The sequence below is a fragment of the Python bivittatus genome, unplaced genomic scaffold, assembly GCF_059951505.1.
Source record: "Python bivittatus isolate LINGU-HERP-01145 unplaced genomic scaffold, Pbiv_v1 ctg000680_np1212, whole genome shotgun sequence".
In the NCBI taxonomy this organism is placed as follows: Eukaryota; Metazoa; Chordata; class Lepidosauria; order Squamata; family Pythonidae; genus Python; species Python bivittatus.
Genome location: NW_028277095.1, coordinates 6478320 through 6495437, shown reverse-complemented (window position 1 = coordinate 6495437; position 17118 = coordinate 6478320). Strand labels below are relative to the sequence as shown.

General features: G+C 49.0%; 1 protein-coding gene across 1 annotated transcript; it reads right to left on the bottom strand.

The window, feature by feature from the left end:
• Window positions 1–501: 501 nt before the first annotated feature.
• LOC148214406 (uncharacterized) lies at window positions 502–6444 on the bottom strand. Its single transcript, XM_088152029.1, has 2 exons — window positions 5767–6444; window positions 502–2316 (listed from the first exon to the last, which is right to left on the bottom strand). The coding sequence occupies exons 1-2, from the start codon at window positions 6259–6261 to the stop codon at window positions 2299–2301; spliced, it is 513 nt and encodes a 170-aa protein (XP_088008155.1). The 5' UTR covers window positions 6262–6444; the 3' UTR covers window positions 502–2298.
• Window positions 6445–17118: the final 10674 nt, after the last annotated feature.

Here is a 17118-nt window from a genome sequence, read left to right as displayed (position 1 = left end):
TACCCCACTTCCTGACACACGTCCGCAGCTTCATGCAGAGGGGGGGTCACCTATTTGCTAGGGACAAGGACAGAGTCTCCTACGTGGCTGAGCTGCTGGATGGCCAAGCGGCCAGCTGGGTGATCGGGCTGTACGACGCCAACGCGGCTGAGCTAAAGAGTTTCCCGGACTTCATGCAGGTGCTCTGAGGCAGATTTGAGGACACTTTGAGCACCAAGTGGGCCGAGGACAACATCCTGCAATTCAGGCAGAGGGATAAGTCTGTGGCCGAATATGCATTGGAGTTCCGGAGGGTGATGGAAAAACTCATAGACTGGCCAGAGTCTCTCAGGGTAAAGTATTTCAAGAGGGGTCTCAACCCGGAGATCCTGGAACGGGCGCTGGGCCGGGATGACCCTACCACCATGAAGGACTGGATCTGGCTGGCCGGGACAGCAGAGTCAGCGTGGTGGCAGATCCAGCAGAGTGCGAGGAGACGGGACCAGGTGAGAGACAGGCTGAGGGAGAGACCCGCAGAAGAGAGGCGGAGCAGCCAGCGACAGCCCGTGGGGGGGCGAGAGGCGGCCAAGGCCCTGAACCTATGTTTGAGGTGCGGAGGACAAGGCCACCAGGTGGCATGATGCCCGACGGAGCGGGAAGGAGCCCCACCCCACGCAGAGGTCAAGCCACCGCGTCCAGCCGGGAAGCAAACGGGCGATCGGCCATGGAAGAGTGCAGTGGTGGCGGTGACTGAACGAGGCCTGATGGGATGGTCGACCCCCGAGACGGCATCCTCCGGGGAGGAATCGGAGCCAGCGGGAAACGAGGTGCGCTTGCACTGAACGGCGTCCCAGTACGAGCAGAGGAACCGAGACGCGCGGACCAAAAGCCGATGAGGACTGCACCCCCTTTAGGTGAGAGTACACATCTGGGGGGTGAGATCCGGGGAGGTGCAGCTGTAGGCGCTGCTGGACTCGGGCTGCACACACTGCCTGATGCACCCAGCCATAGTCTCAGGACTTGAACTGCAGCTGCGACGCCTCAGAGAGCCCATCTCATTCAGCCAGCTAGATGGCTCACTAGCAGGGGGGCCGGCTCTGTACTACACCGAGCCGGTCCAAATGACAATCGGGGATCACCGGGAAGAGCTGAGGTTCGTGGTGGTCCCGATCGCCGACTACGCGGTGGTACTCGGATTGGCGTGGGTGCGACAGCGGAACCCGCGTGTTGACTGGGCGTCAGAAGCATTGAGGTTCGAGGACGAAGAGCCAGGGAAGCATGACAGCAGGAGGCACCGGCAGGTGGTGATGATCGGGGGCGCGGCCGTGGCCAGGCTGACGGAGGGTCCAAGGCGCCTGGAGGCGGAGTAGGAGCAGACCGAGGCGGGAACTCAGGTGGCGGCAGAGGCGGCGGCGGTTCCGGAGTCCCGAGAAGCGGCGGTGATGCCAAGGCGTGTGCAGGCGACGGCGGCAAGCGGGGCCAAGGCAGAGAGCAGTCCGGGACCAGAGGAAGCCACGGCAGCCAGAGGCATCCCGTATCAGTACCGCAGCCTAGCGGTGGCATTCAGGGAAGAGGAATCCGACCAGCTCCCGCCCCACAGACCCAGTGACTGCACCATTGAACTGGAGCCAGGGGCAAAATTGCCCAAGCCGAAAATGTACTCCTAATCAATGAAGGAGATGGGCGCCCTTTGGGAGTTCATAGACAAAAACCTTGCGAGAAGTTTTATCCAGCTCGCAAAGTCACCGCTGGCGGCCCCGGTGTTGTTCCAGGAGAAGGATGGCTCACTCCGGATGTGTGTGGACTACCAGGGGCTGAATGCAATCAGCACCGAGTATAACTACCCCCTCCCCTTGATGAAGGACCTGCTGTCAGAGTCTGCACACTCAATCCCAAAGTTCAGTAAATCCTCTGGAGTCCAAAGAGTTCCATTACAGATTTCTTTATTTAGGAGAAACGCACAGCATCATAGTTTGTTGAGTCTGCCTGAATATAGCAAAGCCTTGTCTTTTTAAGCCCAACTTCCCCCCCTTCTAGGTTTCTATTCCCACTTGCAGCTCTTCGCGCCTTCCTCCAGTTCTCACACGTCCTGGCCTTGGATGTCTGGCTCAAGATAGAGATAACGGCACCTGGCCTCCTCCTTCCCCCCCTTATGGCAGGTCAAGCAAACGGTTAGAATAACATTCCCAGCATTACACTATTGATCTATGTTTAGCAATTAAAGCAAAAGTATAATTAGTAATTAAAGCATATTAAAACAATCGAAGGATCTGGTTTGCGTATATCCTGACATGCCGCCCTCCAACAGAACGAATGTGCCTACATTCGGAAGAAAATCTGAAAAAGAGAATAGAAATACAACAATGAACATCAAAATGTTTACTTAGGCTTGTCAGGGTACTTTGAGTGAAAACGATGAAGTAGTTCAGGTGCTTTAACATTAATACTGTCCACCCATTCGTGATGGGTTTTGGGAAAATGTTTCCATTGAATCAGGTACTGGAATTTGCCTTTATGTCTTCTAGAGTCCAAAACGTCTTTTACTTCAAAGTGACTTTGTCCTTCAATCATGATAGGTGTTGGTGGAGAAGGATCAGGATGCCATGTTTCAGAGGGTTTGAATGCTTTTAACAAATTTGCATGGAAAACAGGATGAATATGTCTATAATGTTTTGGCAAAGATAACTTAAATGCCACAGGGTTTATAACTTTTTCAATTGGGAAAGGTCCCACATATTTTGGAGCAAGTTTTTTGGATGGTTGGGAAGATTTTAAGTTTTTTGTAGAAAGCCAGACTAGGTCGCCTACCTTCCAAGGTGGGTTTGCAGTACGTTTTCTATCGGCGAATTTTTTATGCTGGCTTTTTGCTTTTTCTAGAGATTTTACAATTAGTGGCCATAAAGTTATAATGTTGTTTATCCATTGGTCTGCTGAGAGTTCAGGCAGGTTTTTAAGAGGCAATTCTGGGAAAGGTGGAAAGTCCTGGCCAGATCCTATTTTGTATGGTGTAAATCCAGTGCTTTGATGCACTGTGTTGTTATAAGCTACTTCAGCAAAAGGAAGGAGCTCAGACCAATCATCCTGCTGATGATTTGTGAAACATCTTAAATATTGTTCCAATAAAGAGTTAATTTTCTCGGTAGATCCGTCAGTCTCCAGATGAAAACTGGAACTCAAAGCTTGATTAGATCCAAGTAATGTAAGAAATTCCCTCCAAAATTTGGAGGTGAACTGTGGGCCGCGATCTGAAATCACCCTCTTGGGGGCGCCATGGAGGCGGTAAATGTGTGCAATGAACAGTTTAGCTAATTTTTTAGCAGTCGGAATTGATGAACATGGAATAAAATGTGCTTGTTTAGAAAATAGATCCACCACAACCCAAATCACTGTGTTGTGATTACTCAGAGGTAGGTCCACAATAAAGTCCATGGAAATTTCTTCCCAAGGTTTTTTTGGAGATGCTACAGATTGAAGAAGGCCGAGAGGTTTCCCCCCTCTCTTCTTTGACATTGCACACACAGGGCATGTAGAAACATAGTCAGAAATGTCTTTTCTCATGGTTGGCCACCAAAATTGCCTGCGCAGAAGGTGTAAGGTTTTTATAAATCCAAAATGGCCTGAAGTCTTGTCATCATGTCCCCTTTCTAGAATTTGTTTACGAAATGAAAGTGGAACATAAAGCTTGTCTCCCATCCACCAAGCTTGGTCTTCATGGGTTAAAGTATTTTTATTATTCTGGAACCATTCATCAGAATCCAAAGCAGCATTTATCTTTTGGGGTAGGTCGTTGGTAGGTTTTTGTTTTTGGAGTTTTGCTTGAGATCTGGTTAGAGCTACTGAGCCAGGTTCTAGTTGAGGTGGTGCTTTAAAGATTACCGGGGCTACCACCTGTTCTCTTTGGCTGTTATGCTGAGGCAATCTTGACAATGCATCAGCTAAAAAGTTTTTTCCTCCTGGTATGAATTTTAAAGTGAAGTTAAAGCGACTGAAGAATTGGGCCCAGCGTACTTGCTTAGGAGACAACTTTCTTGGAGCTGTAAGAGACTCCAAATTCTTATGGTCTGTCCATACTTCAAATGGCTGGGCTCCTCCCTCTAGGAGATGCCTCCAGGTCATAAGGGCCCAGCGTACTGCAAAAGCCTCCTTTTCCCAAACAAGCCACCTTCTTTCTGTCTCAGTAAATTTGCGAGAAATATAAGCACAGGGTTTGAGTGCACCCTCTTCATCTTTTTGAAGTAACACAGCCCCAATTGCTACGTCCGAGGCATCGGCCTGTATTACAAAAGGCTTGTCAGGGTCTGGGTGTTTCAAAATTGGCTCTGCTGTAAATAAAGCTTTCAGAGCCTCAAAAGCTCTTTGGCACTCTTCTGTCCATGTTATCGGGGCCCCGGGTTTTTGAGCTTTAGCCACCACTTTGCCTTTTGTTTTTAGTAAATCTGTTAATGGCAAAGCCACTTGTGCAAAGTTTGGAATGAATTGGCGATAAAAATTGGCAAAGCCCAAGAAACTTTGCAATTGCCTTCTAGTTTTAGGTGGTTCCCAACCCAAAACATCTTTTACTTTAGTGGGGTCCATTTCAATTCCTGCCTTAGAAATGCGATACCCCAGGGAGTCTACTTGTGTTTTATGAAACTCGCATTTTGACAGTTTGGCATACAATTGAGCTTTCAACAATTTTTTCAGAACAGTCCTTACTAATTTTACATGGTCCTTTAGGTTGTCAGAGTAGATCAAGATGTCATCTAAGTAAACCAGTACTCCTTGATATAAATGCTCATGTAGCACTTCATTAATTAGTTGCATAAACACCCCGGGCGCTCCCGAAAGCCTGAACGGGAGGACCTTGTATTCATAGCAGCCAAAGGGAGTTGAAAAAGCAGTGAAATGCTCGTCTCCTTTGCGAATTCTTACTCTGAAATATGCCTCCCTTAAGTCCAATTTAGTAAATATTTTCCCTTTTGAAAGTTGAGCAAGCAGATCCTTCATTAACGGGAGGGGATATTTATTTTCTTTGCAGATTGCATTGAGGCCCCTGTAATCCGTGCAGAGCCTCAAGCTTCCATCTTTCTTTTCCCGAAATAACACGGGAGCTGCCATGTGTGATTTAGCTGGCTGTATAAATCCCCTTGCCAGGTTTGTGTCTATAAATTCCCTCAGAGCAGCAAGCTCTTTCTGGGTCATTGAATAAGTTTTCTTTTTTGGGAATTTAGCTCCTGGCTGAATCTCTATGGCACAGTCAGTGTCTCTGTGGGGAGGCAGTGTATCTGCTTCTTTCTTGCTGAACACAGCCTGTAAATCCCTGTAGGGTTCAGGAATGTCTTTAAGGGACTCTGGGTCCAAATCTAGTGATTTGTTCATGCTGCTAGCTGTTGCCGCAGTTTCTGTTCTTCCTGACTGCTCAGGTCCCAAATAAATTCCATCTGCAAATTGCAGTTGCCCCGTCTTCCAAAAAACACGAGGATCCCACTTTTTCACCCAGTTCGCTCCGAGGATCAGGGCGTAATTCCCTAAAGGAGCCACTAAGCATTTAAGAGTCTCTTTGTGGGTCCCCACTTGCAGCTCAAAAGGCTCCGTGCGATACAGCACCGCCCCTCCCCCTGCTTTGGAACCATTCAGCTGGGTGAACGCTATCGGGGTCTTTATTTTTTTCACCCTTAGCTCCAACGCGTTAACCAGTATGGGACTGATCAAACAGCGTGAGCAGCCGGTATCCATTAGCGCGGTTAGCGTGGCTTTGTACTCTGTTCTGAGCGCTGAAATAGTTACTTTAAGGGTGGTAACACTCACCGACTCATCGTCATCGGAGTCGTCTTCCTCCTCCTCCGGCTCCGCCTTGGGTTTGTGAGCAGGCTTGTCGGTCTCAACGCTTGCCTCTTGCTCTTTTCCAAGCGATCCATTTTTGTAGATGACGAGGTCTGGGAACGGCGATTCTGTGCCTGCCGCCGCGGTTCCTTTTTTCCCTTTCGCGCCGGCTTTTTTCGCTGCTTCAGCGGGCTTTCTCGCCTCCCCCCCCCGTGCGGGTGGCGGTTTAGGACAGGAAGGCGCCAGATGACCCGGCTCGCCGCAGCGGAAGCAAACGCGATCGGCCGCTCTAGGAATTCTCTCATCTCCTCCCCTCGATGGTTGTCTTCGGGACGTCGGCGCCGGGGCGCTGGGTCTCCTGCCGAAATCCGGGTCCACTCTTTTCCACTGGGCTTCGACGTTCCCCGTGTGCTGGATCCATCCGTCTAGGGAATTTGGGTCTCCCCGGGCAAACGCCAACTTCCAGAGATCGTGACGCATCCCTTGCTGGAAGCAGTCAATTTTGAACTGCTTCGGCCAATCAGGTAGCAGCCCCGCAACGCCGCGAAACTCCAGGGCGTACTCGCCAAGGCTACGGGTTCCCTGACGCAGCGTGCTCAGTTGCGCCCGGGCGCGGGTGACGACCCCGGGGTCCTCAAATCTCCTGCGAAGGGCGGTTAGGAACCCCCCCCAGGTGGTTTAGTTCCGGCGCTTGTGCCGCACGGAGCTGGATCAGCCACTCTCCCGCCTTGCCGGTGAACGCTCTGCATATGTAGAGTACACGTTCCCGGTCGGAGGCGAAAAGATGCCCCGTCTGCTCCATGCATATGGTGATCTGCGCCATGAAGTTAGGTACTTCCTTCGGGTCCCCGCTAAATTTTTCGGTCAACCCCCAGCGCTTTAACAGGGCATCTTGCTGGGCTTCGATTGGGGCCACCCTCCGAGGTATCATCGGCGCGGGCGCAGGTGGCGGGGCTGGGCCTGCCGGAGGACCCGGTGTTGCCAGAGCTGGGGGGGTGGCAGGTGTGGTTGGTGGGGCTATCAGCGAATCTTCTAGCCCTCCTTCTTCGGCACCCCCTCTGCGCCCGGGCTTTGGTACAGACCTGAACGACGGACGAGCTCGCTCATCCTCATCAGCTCCCTCTTCATCATGGCGTTTTCTGATTGCAGGATCTGCACGCAATCTTCTAGGGTCCCCCTCCGGGTGGATTCAGTTCTTCCTGTCGTCAGGGCCCAGCGCTTATTAGGATCCATGTCTAGAAATGACATTTCCCCCGTCACCTCTTCCATGCTCCACAACTTAGTTTTACGCCAGTCGGGCTTCTGTGGCGCCGGGAGAGACGGGTAGGTGCCGGTCAGGGATTCCTCCCCCATAGATCCACCTACAGCCCCGGCCTCGGGGCATTCCTCCTCCATTCCCGCAGCCACGGTCGGCTTTTCGAGGGATTTCTCCACGGTGGTGGGTTCCCCGGTAAATCCCTTGTAAAGTGGGGTGAGACTCAACAAAATGTCAGAGTCTGCACACTCAATCCCAAAGTTCAGTAAATCCTCTGGAGTCCAAAGAGTTCCATTACAGATTTCTTTATTTAGGAGAAACGCACAGCATCATAGTTTGTTGAGTCTGCCTGAATATAGCAAAGCCTTGTCTTTTTAAGCCCAACTTCCCCCCCTTCTAGGTTTCTATTCCCACTTGCAGCTCTTCGCGCCTTCCTCCAGTTCTCACACGTCCTGGCCTTGGATGTCTGGCTCAAGATAGAGATAACGGCACCTGGCCTCCTCCTTCCCCCTCTTATGGCAGGTCAAGCAAACGGTTAGAATAACATTCCCAGCATTACACTATTGATCTATGTTTAGCAATTAAAGCAAAAGTATAATTAGTAATTAAAGCATATTAAAACAATCGAAGGATCTGGTTTGCGTAGATCCTGACACCTGCTATCACACCTATCTAAGGGGAGGGTATTCACAAAATTAGACTTGCGCGAGGCATATTTCAGGGTTAGGATCCACGCAGGAGATGAATGGAAAACTGTTTAATACCCCACTTGGCGTTTACCAATTTTGCGTTATGCCGTTCGGATTAAAAGGGGCCCTGGGGGTGTTTATACAGCTGATAAATGAGATGCTGCATGACCTACTCTACCGGGGCATCCTGGTCTACCTGGACGACATCCTAATCTACACTGAAACCATGGCGGAGCATGTGAAACTGGTGCACACGGTGCTTCAGAGACTGTTCAAGGTCCAGCTGTACGTAAAACTCTCAAAATCTGAGTTTCATCAGGAGCAGCTGGACTACCTCGGCTACCGTATATCTAGCCGAGGGGTCAAAATGGACCCGGCAAAAATGAGGGATGTCCTGGGCTGGGAAGCGCTGTGGACCCGGAGGCAACTCCAAAGCTTCTTGGGGTTTGCGAACTTCTACAGACAGTTCATTCCGAACTTCGCCCAAGTCGCCCTCCCCCTAACGGACTTGCTGAAGACCAAGGGCAGCGGGAAACCCCCAAAGCCCAGCATGATGCTCGCATGGACCACGGAATGCCAGGAGGCATTTGGGGACTTGAAGCGGCTGTTCATGGCGGAGCCGATCCTGCGCCACCCCGACCCGGACCGGCAATTCATCATCCAAGTAGATGCATCAGACGTGGCAATGGGGGCGGTTCTGCTACAGCCCAGTCCAGAGGGTCCCCTCCACCCGTGCGCGTACGCCTCCCGCAAATTCACCAAGCCGGAGAGAAGGTGGATGGTGTGGAAGAAAGAGGCATATGTGGTCAAGTGGGTCCTAGCCACATAGAGGCATTTGCTGGAGGGGGCAACCAAGCCGTTCGAGGTGTGGACGGACCACAAGAACCTCGAAGCCCCAAAAACCCTGCGGAGGCTATCTCCTAAACAGGCACGTTGGTCTCAGTACTTTGGGAGGTTCAACTTCACCCTAAAACACATCCCTGGGAAGAGGAATTTCCTGGCAGATGGGTTGTCTCGCATGCCCCAACACGCCAGCCTGCGAGAGGACATTGTGGACTCCATCATCCCCGCCGGCAAGCTGGCTGCAAAGCATACTTGGGAGGTTGCCCGGTGTGTGCAACGGCGAAGGGGAGCAAGGGCAATCCCAGGGGGTTATTCCAGCCGGTGGCAAACCCCGATGGCCCATGCCAGATCACCATGGATTTCATAGCGGAGCTACTGGAGAGCAAGGGCAAGACCTGGAGCCAGACCAAGAGAGAGGTGAGGGACGCGGTGCCGGAGATACAGCGGGGTTTTGCGGAAGCGGCGGAGCGGGACTCCTGGCTCAAGGAGAACTGGGACGCGCTAACCAGCCAAGGGGACTTGTGGTGGCATGAGGGGAAGGTGTACTTTCCTGAGGAATGCCGACAGAGGGTGATGGAAAGAGCCCACGACAGCTAGAGTGCAGGGCACTAAGGCTTCGTGAAAACGCTCCATTTAATCCGGTGGCAGTTCTGGTGGCCAACGCTCCGCAAGGACGTGGAAGCATACTTGGGAGGTTGCCCGGTGTGCGCAACGGTGAAGGGGAGCAAGGGCAAGCCCAGGGGGTTATTCCAGCCGGTGGCAAACCCCGATGGCCCATGCCAGGAGATCGCCATGGATTTCATAGTGGAGATACCGGAGAGCAAGGGCAAGAGTGCCATTTGGGTGGTCATGGACTTGTTCTCCAAACAAGCACACTTTGTGGCTTGCCAGCAAGTCCTCACGGCAGAGAGGTTGGTGAGGCTGTTCGTGCAGCACATCTACCAGCTGCACAGCGCACCCCGACAGATCGTCAGCGATTGAGGCGGCAACTTCATCGCACGGTTCTGGAGAGAGTTCCTGAAGTGGGTAGGAACACAGCAAGCCCTTTCCTCCGCGGCACACCCGCAGACGGACGGAGCCATTGAAAGCCTGAACGGGGGGCTCGAGCAGTACCTGCGATGCTACGTGGGGCACCAGCAGGACAGCTGGGCGGAGCTACTGCCGTTCACGGAGGTAGCCTACAACAATGCCATCCACAAAAGCACCGGTTTCTCCCCGTTCAAAGTGGCCACCGGGTGAGATTTCATCCCCATGTCGGAATTGTCTCAACCGGCATGTCGGATAGACTCTCTGGACTCCTGGTTCACCCAGATAGATGCCATGAGGCAGGCAGCGTGCACGGCACTGCAAGGAGCCAAAGTAGAATATAAGAAATACGCCAACTGCAAGAGGCTCCCTGAGTGGCAGTGGAAGGTGGGGGACCAGGTGTACCTGTCGACTAAGAACCTGAAGATGCACCAGGCTTCGAAGAAACTCAGCCCTAGGTTCGTGGGACCATTTCCCATCGCGGAAATAATCAACCTGGTAACTGTCAGGCTGACGCTCCCCAAAAGCCTCGGAAAAATCCACCCGGTATTTCATTGCAGCTTATTGAAGCTGCACCAGCCAGGGAACAACTGGCACAAGGCAGAGGCGGCACCGGCACCCATAATGATTGGTGGGGAGGAGCATTTTGAGGCGAGACAAATACTGGACGCGAGGAGGCAAAAGGGACAGATCCAGCTGCTGGTGCAGTGGAAACATTTCCCCAAGTCCCACAGTGAATGGGTAAGCAAAGCCCATGTAAAGGTGCCGGACCTAGTGCGGGACTTTTACGACAGGTACCCCAGGAAGCCGAAGTAAAAAAGGAGGGGGGTCTATTTTCAGGGGGGCAGTATGTCAGGTTCAGCCAGCACGGTGCTCCGAGGAAAGCCAGCTCGCCGTGCTGAGCCAATTCCACTGCCTGCTTGCAAGCTGGGGAAAAGAGGAACTGAAAGCTGCGGCTGATTAATGGCCACCTGCGCCTAGTCAACGGGAAACTGCAGAGTGGAAGCATTTAATTTACACTGATAAGCGGTACGAGTAAACAATGAACGGAGCCGCGAGCCACGAAGCTAAGATCACTGCGCAATCCAGAGACCCCGGTTTTGCACCGAACTGAAAGGACCCCAAGGGAACCAGCCCACGCCAGAGGGGCGGTCGATCAAGGAACAATGGGACTCGGGCTGAACCTGCCATCTGGACGATAAAGGGGGATTATTGGGGCGCTGATAATCCGCAGCCTGTAACGTGATCGCGGGGTGAAAATGCGGGAAGGGGAGAGGTATAAAATGACCGATGTAAATGTGCCAAGCCTGTCCTGGCTTTGTTTGTAACGCTTGAGTAAACCTCTTTTGTGAACCACACGTGTCATGAGAGTTTCTCTTGACGAACGGGGCATTCCTTACAAACTCCTGGGGACTACCTGGACAAGTCTATGCTGTTTTCTTGTCAAGACCTTGCTTCCTAGGGCTGACAGAGCATGACTGGGCCAAAGTCACCCAGCTGCCTTTGTGTCTAAAGCAGGACTAGTAATCACTGTCTCCGGGTCTCTAGTTTGATGCCTTAACCATGAAACAAAACTTGCTCTCATGAACTCTACATCAAGGCAACGTTATCTGGAGAATTCTTTCAAACCTGTATCGTAAAAAATTAATGGTTTCAAAAAATGATTTTTATAGACCTCTGTGTAACAAATTACCTGAGGGAAGAAGAATAAGAATAATGAGCACAACCATTAAAAGCAAGTGATGGCAGCAAATTTGAAAGGCAGGATTATATGGCTAGAAGTGTTATTTGATTTGTTCCTATACTCTCTGCCAAAAAGCTAATAAAGCATCATTCATGCCCTAGAAATAAGAGATACAGCAGATCTTAATTTTGTAATAAATCATAGACAAGATTTTAATTTGTTGAACTCTGAAAAGGAAAAACCAAACATTGCTTTAGACTTGCAAATTTGCAAAGCCAGATAGAAGGAGAAACTGCAGTCCCACTTTAAAGCCCTGGATCACTTGCTAACCTATTCTCCTAAGGAAACAAAACCAGGAACACTGGCCTGACAACACTTCAGAGAGAGAATAAACCTGAAACACCAGCCTAAACGTTTCAGAGACAATGAGGCATTCCACCATCAGAAAAAGGAACTCTAAATCATAATGTAAGTAATAAAAGTTACAGAGAAGGTCTCCAAGCCTTACTTCACTAGGAAAGATCTCTTGTGTTGTTAGTAAAGTATAGGAAATCAACTTAACAGTTAAGGATGCATTGAATGTGTCAGATTTGCAATCCAGGCTGCTTTAGGTAAACTGTGTGATACAGAAAGGGTGTGAAGTCAAGTTTAAAAACGATCACTGAGATGTGACCCAAAATGAAGCATTACTTATGAATGACACCCCCCAGGAAAATGGACTGTGTGAATCACATTGTGCAGGAAAAAGGCAGAATAGCAAAACAAGACAGTCAAAAAGGGGATTTAAGCTTCCGACACAAAAGAAGGGGCATAAGACTCGAGAATTTAGCCAAAGGCTTGAAGAATCCTGCAAAGCCCTGCAGGGCTCAGTCAAGTGGTGCTCCTGCCGTTCAAGAGCAAAAGACATCCAAGCCAGAGTTCTTGAGAAGGAAGAAAGATCCTACTCTCTAGGACTGGTTCACAGCAACATCTGTGGCCAATGCAAACATCTGCACAATGTCTGGAAACAGATAATTATGGAATCTTCTTGCTGCTCTGGGCCAATAACCACCTGGAGGAAGCCATCTCGGTGTTCCTGGAATGGGGGTATCTTGTCTCAGAAAAGACCAAGAGTGGTAGCAAAGCAGCTGTTTGCACCCTTAACAGAAAGGTCTCTTACCAGAGACAGATAGGAGAGGACGCAGCCCCCCTCAAGCAGCGCCAGAGCGCAGAGAGCCAGCGTGCAGGGCCAACACAGGCTGAAGGCACCCAAGGATGATTCTGGCTTGTGAGATCCTGGGAAATAGTATGAGGAAGTCCCCCTTCCAAGAGTAGGATAGCCAATTGCCATCTTGGGGTCTACGATCTTGAGGACTCCAGATGGGCAGGGGCAATCTGGGTGAAGGTGGGGAGAAGGCTGCAATTCTGACTGCTTGAACCTCTCACGTTCTGCTGGAGATTTTCGATCTGGGCATAGTTTGGGTTTCTTCTTACCATGTTGCTTTGAAGTTGATGAAATACTTTATCACATCTACAAAACACCCACCAGCTATTTATCAAGCAAATATTTTGCCTCGGGCAGTGGCTATTCTGGCACAACCTTCACCCAGATTTGGAAAAAAGCACACAAGAGGCGGTCTGTGTTTGTACATGGCCATCTTTTGTATAAATGGTATAAATCAGACAGCATTTCTTGCTGACCTCAGAGAGAAGTGCGACTCCTTGCTGTTCTTCCCTACAAGAGTTTCCTGGATATTCCCCAAAGCCAGCATGGTAAGTACAATTGTTTGCTCCCCCTTTGCAACAAGAGCTTGATCAGACTTGGACCTAACAAGGGGATGGCTGGAGGAATGAGATGGATGCTTTCGGACAGTCTCTCTCTCTCAACTGAACCACTTACAGGGTCGTGGCCAGGGGGAAAATAATAGGGGGATCATTCTGTACATTGTTTAGATAAAATAAAGGTAGAAATACATACCCCTTCATGGATCACTGCCTTGTCATGGCGAAGGGGCTTGCGTAACTCAGTGAAGCCATGAGCTATACTGTGCAGGGCCACCCAAGACGGACAGGTCATGACAGAGAGTTCTGACAAAATGTGGTCCACTGGAGAAGGAAATGGCAACCCACTCCAGGATCCTTGCCAAGAAAACCCCATGGACAATGTTAAAAGGCTAAAAGATATGACGCCGGAAGATGAGCCCCTCAGGTCGGAAGGTATCCAATATGCTACTGGGGAAGAGCGGAGGGCAATTCCAAGTAACTCCAGAAAGAGTGAAGCGGCTGGGCCAAAGCCGAAAGGACGTTCAGCTGTGGATGTATCTGGAAGTGAAAAGAAGGTCCGATGCTGTAAAGAACAATATTGTATAGGGACCTGGAATGTAAGATCTATGAACCAAGGCAAGCTGGATGTGGTCAAACATGAGATGACAAGATTGAACGTCGACATCTTGGGAATCAGTGAATTGAAATGGACGGGAATGGGTGAATTTAATTCAGGTGACCATTATATCTACTACTGTGGCCAAGAAACCCTTAGAAGAAATGGAGTTGCACTCACAGTCAATAAGAGAGTGGGAAAGGCAGTAATGGGGTACAACCTGAAAAACGACAGAATGATCTCAGTGCGTATCCGAGGCAAACCATTCAACATCACAGTAATCCAAGTCTATGCCCCAACCACTGATGCTGAAGAAGCTGAAGTTGACCGCTTCTATGAAGACCTACAACACCTTCTAGAACTAGCACCAAAAAAAGATGTCCTTTTCATCATAGGGGATTGGAATGCTAAATTAGGAAGTTAAGGAGTAATCAGAATAACAGGCAAGTTTGGCCTTGGAGCACAAAATGAAGCAGGGCAAAGGCTAATAGAGTTCTGTCAAGAGAACAAGCTAGTCATAGCAAACACTCTTTTCCAACAACACAAGAGACGACTCTACACATGGACATCACCAGATGGTCAATACCGAAACCAGATTGATTACATACTTTGCAGCCAAAGATGGAGAAGCTCTATACAGACAACAAAAACAAGACCAGGAGCTGACTGTGGCTCAGATCATGAGCTTCTTACTGCAAAATTTAGGCTTAAATTGAAGAATGTAGGGAAAACCACTAGACCACTTAGGTATGACTTAGATCATATTCCTTGTGAGTACACCGTGAAGGTGATGAATAGATTTAGAGGATTAGATTTGGTAGACAGAGTGCCTGAAGAACTATGGACGGAGGTCCGTAACATTGTACAGGAGGCAGCAACTAAAACCATCCCAAGGAAAAAGAAATGCAAGAAAGCAAAATGGCTGTCTGATGAGGCTTTACAAATAGCTGTGGAAAGAAGGAATGTGAAAAGCAAGGGTGAAAGGGAAAGATATAAGCAACTGAATGCAGATTTCCAGAGAATAGCAAGGAGAGATAAGAAGGCCTTCTTAAATGAACAATGCAAAGAAATTGAGAAAAACAATAGAATGGGGAAGACTAGAGATCTCTTCAAGAAAATTGGAGATATCAAAGGAACGTTTAGTGCAAAGATGGGCATGATAAAGGACAAAAAGGCAGGGACCTAACAGAAGCAGAAGAGATTAAGAAGAGGTGGCAAGAATACACAGAAGAACTATACAAGAAAGATCTTAATGTCCCTGATGTCCATGCTGGTGTGGTCACTGACCTTGAGCCAGACATCCTAGAGAGTGAAGTCAAGTGGGCCTTAGGAAGCATTGCTAACAACAAAGCTAGTGGAGATGACAGTATTCCAGCTGAGTTATTTAAAATACTAAAAGATGATGGTGTTAAAGTGCTGCACTCAATATGCCAGCAAGTTTGGAAAACGCAACAGTGGCCACGGGATTGGAAAAGGTCAGTTTACGTTCCAATTCCAAAGAAGGGCAATGCCAAAGAATGCTCAAACTATTGCACAATTGCACTCATTTCACATGCTAGCAAGGTCATGCTCAAAATCCTACAAGCTAGGCTTCAGCAGTACGTGAACCGAGAACTACCAGATGTACAAGCTGGGTTTCGAAGAGGCAGAGGAACTAGAGATCAAATTGCCAACATTTGCTGGATCATGGAGAAAGCACGAGAGTTCCAGAAAAACATCTACTTCTGCTTCATTGACTATGCAAAAGCCTTCAATTGGATGTTCGATTGGATCACAACAAACTCTGGCAAATTCTTAAAGAGATGGGGGTACCAGACCATCTTACCTGTCTCCTGAGAAATCTGTATGCGGGCCAAGAAGCAACAGTTAGAACCGGTCACGGAACAACCGATTGGTTCAAAATAGGGAAAGGAGTACGACAAGGCTGTATACTGTCACCCTGCTTATTTAACCTATATGCAGAGTACATCATGAGAAATGTCAGGCTGGAAGAATCACAAGCCGGAATTAAGATTGCAGGGAGAAACATCAATAACCTCAGTTATGCAGACGATACCACCCTAATGGCAGAAAGTGAAGAAGAACTAAAGAGCCTCTTGATGAGGGTGAAAGAGGAGAGTGCAAAAGCTGGCTTGAAACTCAACATTAAAAAAACTAAGGTCATGGCATCTGGACCCATCAATTCCTGGCAAATTGAAGGGGTAGAAATGGAAGCAGTAACAGACTTCATTTATTTGGGCTCCAAGATCACCACAGACAGAGACTGCAGCCATGAAATTAAAAGACGCTTGCTCCTTGGGAGGAAAGCTATTGCAAACCTAGATAGCATATTAAAAAGCAGAGACGTCACCTTGCCAACAAAGATCCACATAGTCAAAGCTATGGTTTTTCCAGTAGAAATGTATGGCTGTGAGAGCTGGACCATAAAGAAGGCTGAGCGCCAAAGAATTGATGCCTTTGAACTGTGGTGCTGGAGAAGTCCCCTGGACTGCTAGGAGGTCAAACCAGTCCATCTTAAAGGAAATCAACCCTGATTGTTCATTGGAAGGACTGATAATGAAGCTCAAGCTCAGATACTTTGGTCACCTAATGCGAAGAGAGGAGTCTTTGGAAAAGACCCTGATGCTGGGAAAGATGGAAGGCAAAAGGAGAAGAGGATGGCAGAGGATGAGATGGTCAGATAGCATCCCTGAAGCAATGAGCATGAAACTGAGCAAACTCAGGGAGGCAGTGAAGGACAGGAAGGCCTGGCGCGATGTGGTTCATGGGGTCACGAAGAGTCGGACACGACTTAACGACTGAACAACAAGAAAGAAATACATAAATACGTGAAGATCAAATGCCATCAGAGGTTCTTTGGAACCCCAGAAGGGGGATAGTACAAAAGGAACTAGTAGCAAAAGCAATGAATAGCATTTTGGGGTGTGTGGGATGAGTGCAAAATCCCGACTTTGTTGGTGTGACTTTTGGGCAAGAGCTGAAGCGGATATTGTTTATTTTATAGCTATTTAGTAGGAGATCCAAATACTCACAAGATGGTAAACTTAACCTCAAGGGCTTTTTCCAAAGTTCGTGAACAAGACCAGCACATTATGAAAGAGAACATTAGAAAGACTTTGAACAGCCAGTTCCTCAGACAACTAGTAAGTTCTCTGGTGGCTGATCTTTTCTTGTGGTCCTTTCTCAGAGAGTCTTCTTCAGCCTGATCATCTTCTCTTTCACACTGGCTACATGTCAAGGAGACTGCTTCAATCTGCCTGAGGATAAAAATGGTAACCAAGCTCCTTATTCATCTGAGCAAATAATTATTTTATGGCTTGCAAAGGTCTAGAAATGCCAGGAGAAATGTTGCTTGCTTAATTTCAGGATTCCATCAAAAGTGTCCTAACTGGGCGAGAAAATACCTTCTGCATTAATACGGAAGTCCTTGGATAATCACAGGTCCTTACTAATCTAATAAATAAGTAAAATTAAATGGTAT